General features: G+C 54.4%; 1 protein-coding gene across 1 annotated transcript; it reads left to right on the top strand.

Annotated features, from left to right (window-relative positions):
• The first annotated feature begins 2495 nt into the window (after window positions 1–2495).
• Window positions 2496–6280, top strand: SDS (serine dehydratase). Its single transcript, XM_065889961.1, has 7 exons — window positions 2496–2648; window positions 2945–2984; window positions 3181–3320; window positions 3419–3510; window positions 4267–4494; window positions 5294–5418; window positions 6072–6280. Exons 1-7 carry the CDS (start codon window positions 2496–2498, stop codon window positions 6278–6280), a joined length of 987 nt encoding a protein of 328 aa, XP_065746033.1.
• Window positions 6281–7551: the final 1271 nt, after the last annotated feature.

Genomic DNA, 7551 nt, shown 5'->3' with positions numbered 1-7551 from the left:
AAAGGGGGCGTGGTCAGAATCTGGGCCACCTTAGTTTCTCAGTCACCCAGAATCCGTGCAGACAGGAGACCCTGAGCCCCCCCCTGTGTCCTGGAGAGAGCCTGGCTCTGCGCCGAGACTGCCTGGTTCAAATCCTGTCTCCCCCACTTAGGAATTCCCTGGCGGTCCAGTGGTTAGGACTCCACGCTTTCACAGCCAAAGGCACAGGTTCACTCCCTGGCTGGGCAACTAAGATCCCGCAAGCCACGTGGCATGGCCAAAAATAAAAAATAAAAGTCCTGCCTCCCCTACTCCCTAGTTGTGTGACCTTGGGCAAGTCAATACTCCAGCCTCTATTGCTGTGTGACAAACTGCCCCAAGGTGAGTGACTGAAAACAACAGCAGACATTCTTTACCTGTCATGACTCTGGGGCTTGATTGGACTCAGCCAGGCAGTTCCCACTTGGGTCTCACTTGGGGGCTGCAGTGTGATGACGGTAGCTGCGCTAGAGTCATCCCTAAGTCAGACCCCATGTCTGGCCATCAGCTGGAATCTCAGCTGGAACTGTCGGGCGGGACATCTACCTGTGGCCTCCGCGTGCGGCCTGGGCTTGCGCCCATCATGGCATCTGGGTTGGGACAGGGAGCTCACCAGCCAGGTGGAAGCTGGGTCACCTTACATGGACCAGCCTTGAGAGCCACACTGGGCTAGAGCCACACACTAGAAATCAGGACTTTCTTTTCCTTTGGAGAAGCCATAGTTAATATTCACCAGCACCTCACTGCTTGGACGTCACATAGTGTCACTTCCACTGCAGCCACAGTGCCCCTCCCACCTCCGACCCAGTTCAAGAGGAGGAAGCATAGACCCCACCCCACCTCTCATCTAGAAAAGTGTCAATGTCACATCATAAGAGGTACATGTGGTCAACCTGAAAAACAGAGTCAGAGTCCGTTTCCTCACCAGAACTGGAGAATAATGACACCTCCTAGGACTGTTAAAAGGATTAAGTGAGTTAATATCTGTAAAACTTAAGACAGTGCCTGGCACATGGTAATCACTTTAGAAGTGATTATTAAATAATATAATAATTATTATGAAAAATAACAATAGGCCTTCCCTGATGGCGCAGTGGTTGAGAGCCCGCCTGCCAATGCAGGGGACACGGGTTCGTGCCCCGGTCCGGGAAGATCCCACACGCCACGGAGCGGCTGGGCCCGTGAGCCATGGCCACTGAGCCTGCGCGTCCGGAGCCTGTGCTCCGCAACGGGAGAGGCCACAACAGTGAGAGGCCCGTGTACTGCAAAATAAATAAATAAATAAAAATTTAAAAAAATAAAAATAAAAATAAAAAATAACAATAATAAAAAGCTTCCCCTAACTGGGTATAGGGCTTTCTGAAGGCTAGTTTTTGAAAAATGCATATTTTGGACTTCCCTGGTGGCGCAGTGGTTAAGAATCCACCTGCCAATGCAGGGGACACGGGTTCGATCCCTGGTCTGGGAAGATCCCACATGCCGCGGAGCAGCTAAGCCCGTGCGCCACAACTACTGAGCCTGCGCTCTAGAGCCCGCGAGCCACAACTACTGAAGCCCACGTGCCCTAGAGCCCGTGCTCCACAAGAGAAGCCACTACAACGAGAAGCCCCGCGCGCCACAATGAAGAGTAGCCCTGGCTCGCCACAACTAGAAAAAGCCCACACGCAGCAACGAAGACCCAATGCAGCCATAAATAAATAAATAGTTTTTAAAATAAAATAAAATTAAAATGCATATTTAAATAAGTAATATATATGCACATGGCAAAACATTCAAATTGTACATAAGGGGATGCCGAGTGCCAGTTCTCCTCAGAGGTGCCCACCCTGACTGGTTCCTTGTGTGTTTGCTGAGATGTTCTGTGCACACAGGAGCATGTGGATTGTGTGTGTGTGCGTGTGTCCCTGATATCCCGCCCCTGCTTCAGCCACTTAGCCATCCTATGGCTCATTCTGAATCGGCACCTGCAAATCTATGTCCACCTCACGCTCTTCAAAAGTTACAAAGTCTGGATGTTCTTCCTTTCTTTCTTTTTTTTTTCTTTTTCGCCGCACCATGCAGCTTGTGGGATCTTAGTTCCCTGACCAGGGATCGAACCCACGCCCTCGACAATGAGAGCGAGGCGTACTAACCCCTGGACCGCCAGGGAATTCCCTGGATGTTATTTCTGATGTTCGTAGCTTCCCAGCAGAGCGTATGTGTGTCTTGGGGTGGGCAAGGTGCGGGGGCAGATGACCCTTATGCCCATTTTACAGATGAGGCAGCTGAGGCTGAAGGGAGATTCCTTGTCCCATGTCAAGTAGGTGGCCGAGTTGAGATTTGAGCTCAGCTCTCCAGGTTGCTATAATCTGGGCCTTGTCCTTGGCCTCCTGGGAAGTTAGGGATAGGGTCCCTCCCAGCCGCACTGCCTACTGAATGGCAGCTGCCACCAGGCCCAGCTCCCCTGACCCTCTGGGTTTCCTTCCTTTCTCCCAGCAATGATGTCAGGCGAACCCCTGCACGTGAAGACCCCCGTCCGTGACAGCATGACCCTGTCCAAAGTGGCTGGCACCACCGTCTATCTCAAGATAGACAGTGCCCAGCCCTCCGGCTCCTTCAAAATCCGGGGCATCGGACACCTCTGCAAGACGGTACAGCACGGGCTCTGCATCATCCGGGAGAGTGCAGCAGGTCCTCTTTCTGGACAGGCCAGGGCCAGTGCCGTGTGAAATCCTAGGAGCTACAGGCTAGGCCCTGCAACTTCCCCGCAATGCCTGAGCACCCACCATTAACGCCTCCTCTGGTTAAGGGGTGCCAGTCCAGAGGGTCCCCTTGTGGACTGATCCCAGAGCCATCAGTGGCCTGACTCTCCCTCACCCTTCCCTGAGCCAGTCTCTTTGGGGAGGGAAGATGTACGGCCTGATCCCCTCCCTCTTTGTCTCTACAGTGGGCTGAGCGAGGCTGTGAACACTTTGTCTGTTCCTCGGGTAAGTGGCCTGCATGCCTCCTCCTGTCCTCTGCTGTGTGTCCTGGGGCCAGGGGCTCCACCTCTCCGGGCCCTGCAAACATCTGCAGAAGTCCCAATTTAGAATTCCAGCTGGAGGCCAGCAGTCACCCAGGGAGGGTTCAGAGCCTGGAGGTCAGGGAGTCCCACTAACACTTTCCACCCCCCACCCCTGGCAGCAGGCAACGCAGGCATGGCAGCTGCCTACGCGGCCAGGAAGCTGGGCATTCCCGCCACGATCGTCGTGCCCAGCACCACGCCTGCCCTCACCATCCAGCGGCTCAAGAATGAGGGCGCCATGGTCAAGGTGGTGGGTGAGGTGAGTGCCAACCTGGGGCAGGGGCCACGGAGGGCACCTGGTAGCAGGGCCAGGTCCCCCAGCCCCTCACCCCTCCCGCCTCCTCTGTGATCTTGCAGACATTGGATGAGGCTGTCAAGGTGGCCAAGGCCCTGACGAAAAACAACTCAGGCTGGATCTACGTCCCTCCCTTCGATGACCCCCTCATCTGGTACGTGGAGCCCAGGGTCACCCGGGGTGGGTAGTGACCACCCCACCACCCCACTGAGTAGACACCTGCCATGATGCACACCATCACACACAGCGGTGTACACGTGTGTGCACATCATCATGTAGAAGCACACACACAGGCATGGCAGCTGGTGCCCACACACACGTGCACCAATGCCCATTCTCCTTGACCGTGAGCGAACACATGGGCTCAGATACACAGGTGTGTGCGATCGGGTCCCCCAGAATCAGACCCCGAGACAAAGATTTCAGGGAAAGCAGTTGACTTGGGAGGTGACTCATTAGAGGAGTGAGGAGGGAAGCCAATAAAGGGCACTGATGGGCCAGTGTCCACTGTGGGCAGCTGGCGCTCAGTCCCTCGGGGGCCCTGGAAGCCAGTGTGGAACATGAACCAGAGTTACCACACCCGCAGAAGATGGTGCTGGGGCGTCTGTGCATCAACTCCCGTAATTCTTAATTCCCATAGTTGGTTGAGGGCTGCTCTCAGGGGGTTTCGTCTTCTGGCACCGCCAGCCGCCACAGTCCTAGTGCTCCAGTGGTCAGAGAAAGCCCTCAGGTAGAGGTGCAGATTCTGCCAGCTGGAAATCAGGGCAGAGTCGGGGACGAGGTGACCAGCCCCGAGGCCCATTAGCCGCCTGGGATGAGGGCAAATACAGAGGGTAAGTGGCATCTTCAGGGCTGCCTGGGGTCTCCAGGAAGCCCAGCCCTGACCTGCCCGCCCCCCCACCTCCTCCAGGGAAGGCCACTCTTCTATCGTGAAGGAGCTGAAGGAGACGATGAGCACAAAGCCGGGGGCCATCGTGCTGGCGGTGGGGGGTGGAGGGCTGTTGTGCGGAGTGGCCCAGGGGCTGGTGGAGGTGGGCTGGGGGGACGTGCCCATCATCACCATGGAGACCATCGGAGCCAACAGCTTCCACGCTTCCACCAAGGCCGGCAAACTTGTCACCCTGCCCCAGATCACCAGGTAAGTAGGCAGGGGTGCTGCCACTATGTTCCGTGAGCGTCGGGGAGCTCCCCCCTCGGTGCTGGCTGTGAGGCAGATCCTGCTGCCAGTCCCATTTTATAGGTGAAGAAACTGAGGCTTTGGTCACTTGCCCAGAGTCACAAAGCCAGTGAGTGGTACGGCTGGGACCAAACCCCAGTCTGTGACTCTGTACCATGAACATCACACTTCCTTGCATGAAAAGTCTAAGATTAATCATTTATTGGGTTCCTCTGTGGCAGGGTTTTACACACCTCACTAATTTACCAACCATTTACTGAGCCCCTAATATGTGCAAGACACTGGTTGATCTTGGGGAGACAGTGGTGAATAAACACAGCTCCTGCTCCCAAGGAGTTCTTATCCCAGCCCCAAACTTTTGACAGATGGTGTTTGATTAGGATTAGGTTTGGCCACATTATACAGGAGCCCAAAATAACAATGGCTTAAACAAAATTGAACTTTATTTCCTCTTATATATAAAAAAAATCTGGAGGTAGGCAGTCCAGGGGCAACTCCACGAAGCCAGGGGCCCAGGATCCTTGAGTTTGTTCTCCATAATCCTTATCATGTAGACTTATGGCCCAAAATAGCTGCTTAAGTGCCAGCTATCACACCCATACTCCATCTAGCAGGAAGAAGTCAGGGCAGAAGCTATGCCCCCTCCCTTTAAAGACACGGTACTTCCATTTACCTCTCATTGGCCAGAAGGTAGTCACATGGTCTGCCTCCCTCCTCTCTCCTATCTCTTCCCCCGCTTCTCCATCCTTGCCTCTCCCAGTGTTGCCAAAGCCCTGGGCGTGACCACTGTGACAGCACAGGCTATGAAGGTGTTTCAGGAACACCCCATTTTCTCTGAAGTTGTCTCGGACCAGGAGGCTGTGGCCGCTGTTGAGAAGTTTGTGGGTATGTACCAAGCCCTTTCAAGACCCATTCACAGTTCTGTCTCCCGTCCCTCCCTGGAATTTCCCATTAATGGAAGTTAATGCAATGCAGTGGTAAAAATAGAAAGACCGAAGGGACAAATGAAGAAGTAAGTCTGATAACATAACAGCAAGGAAAAATAACGAAGTATTTAAAATGTTGGCTCTGAGTTTCCTGGTAGCCAGGGTAACAAAGGAAACTATGGGCCTCAGTGTTGGATTCAGAGGTGGGTCTGTAACTAAGTTGGACTCTTACCGGGTTCATCCTGGGACAGGAATGACAAACATACACACACACACACACACACTTAAGCTGCCACTTAATTCTCCTATACTCACAGTTAGTTTGGCTAATCAACCCTGGCATTCTTGCTCAGATGATTCCTCAGAATTCTCAACACGGTGCTCAGAAAATTACAATCATTTTTTCAGTGTTAACACTGATGATGAAACTCAGCCCTGGCTCAGACCTTGGAAGTTCAGTGTAGGGTAATCATGGCAGGTGGGGTTGGCCCTGGACCAGAGTCTGTGCCCAGGGCTGAGAGCTGATTGGCTCATGCTTTACCAGTGGCCCAACTGTTCCCTTGCACCCTGCGGAACTCTGGCTCTACCCTCACCATCCCCCTCCTCTGGCAGATGAGGAGAAGATCCTGGTGGAGCCCGCCTGTGGGGCAGCCCTGGCCGCCATCTACAGCAACGTGGTTCAGAAGCTGCAAGGAGAGGGGAAGCTCTGTACCCCACTGTCCTCCCTCGTGGTCATCGTTTGTGGGGGCAGCAACATTAGCCTGGCCCAGCTGCCGGAGCTCAAGAAACAGCTGGGCATGAAGAGCGGGCTGCCCCAGTGAGGACGCCTCCCCTACCCGGGATACCCCTGGAAGGGCTGGAGTTTTATCCAGTGACTTGTGAAATATTATTCTCGTGTCTGTTGGGAGCCTGCGGCCCGGGCCAGCCGGTAACCTCATTCTCATGAGAACACCGTGCAGAAGGCCTGGAAGGGAAGCAGCTAGCAAGGCTGTGAACTGAACTCTTTGGTATCTGTGTGCCTGCTCTGTGGTTTCTCCCCGCCCCCGCTCTTATCCACCCCTGCTAGGGTGACAACTGCCCACATGGAATAGACCAGGTACCCAGAGGAGGGTGGGCAGGAGGGACAGGAACCACAGCAGCGGGGCCTCCTCAAGATGAGATGTCCCCTGATGCACAGACGCCCCAGCATCATCTCCTGCAGGTGTGGTAACTTCTCCCTGGGAAGGTGGACAGGGCCACAGTCCAGGGTGGAAGAACCATCTTGTCTCTCCTCCCAGAAAGCCCAAAGTCCATCCTTACTCACTTTTCTAATGTGCAAACTTTCATTGAAGAAGAAAAGCATTATTTATTGAAATGAAGCTCCTCTGAGTTTTTCCAACATGGCTGTCTTCCTCCCTCCCTCCCTCCCTCCCACCCCACCCCACCGTGCCTGCTGTCACCCCCAGCTCTCAACACTGAGCACCATTACATCCTCCACCCCTCCCCCACCCCTGGGAACACCGGGCTCCCACTTGGAGGCCAGGATCCCAACTCCCCGCTGGGCTTGTGTGCCGGGAGGGGGCATCCCTGCATGGCAGGGAGCAGGTGAGGGGGAGCTGTGCTGAACACGAGGGGTTTGGGATGGGATGCGGGCCTCCACTGGAGGCAGAAGAGTCCAACCTCATTCTGTTCAGAAGTCCTTCCTGATAACAGAATGATTTTATCACAGAACCACTGGGAGCGGAGTAGTGAGCCCCCCATTCGTGGGGGTTTGTAAACTGACACTGGACACCCATCTCTGGTCAATGTCAAGCAAACCCTCTCAAACACAAACCCTCTCTTCCAAGGACAGCACGTTACTGAAGCCAGCCTATAAACGGACAGAAGAGGAACTGCCGGGGCTGCCTGGAGGTCCTGAAGAGAGTCCCGCATAGCCACTCAGGAACACCCCTGCACTGCCTATAGCAGCCCCTGGGACACTAGTGGATCCCCAAGTTCAAAGTGAAGTTTGAGAACCAACCTAACCCTTTGGGATACCACACAGATCCACATGGGCTTGCAGTCCCCCACCCGCCTTGACAAAGAGCAGGTGCTGTGAAATTTCAGGGAAAAC

The sequence above is a fragment of the Phocoena phocoena genome, chromosome 13 (genome assembly GCF_963924675.1).
Source record: "Phocoena phocoena chromosome 13, mPhoPho1.1, whole genome shotgun sequence".
Classification (NCBI taxonomy): Eukaryota; Metazoa; Chordata; class Mammalia; order Artiodactyla; family Phocoenidae; genus Phocoena; species Phocoena phocoena.
Note: the sequence above shows the minus strand (reverse complement) of the source record. Positions and strands in the feature narration are given on the sequence as shown.

Coding starts and splice junctions, on each gene's coding strand:
- SDS (XM_065889961.1), top strand. CDS start 2,496: ATGATGTCAGGCGAACCCCTGCACGTGAAGACCCCCGTCCGTGACAGC. Junction 3,511..4,266: donor TTCGATGACCCCCTCATCTG/GTACGTGGAGCC, acceptor CACCTCCTCCAG/GGAAGGCCACTCTTCTATCG. Junction 5,419..6,071: donor CGCTGTTGAGAAGTTTGTGG/GTATGTACCAAG, acceptor CTCCTCTGGCAG/ATGAGGAGAAGATCCTGGTG.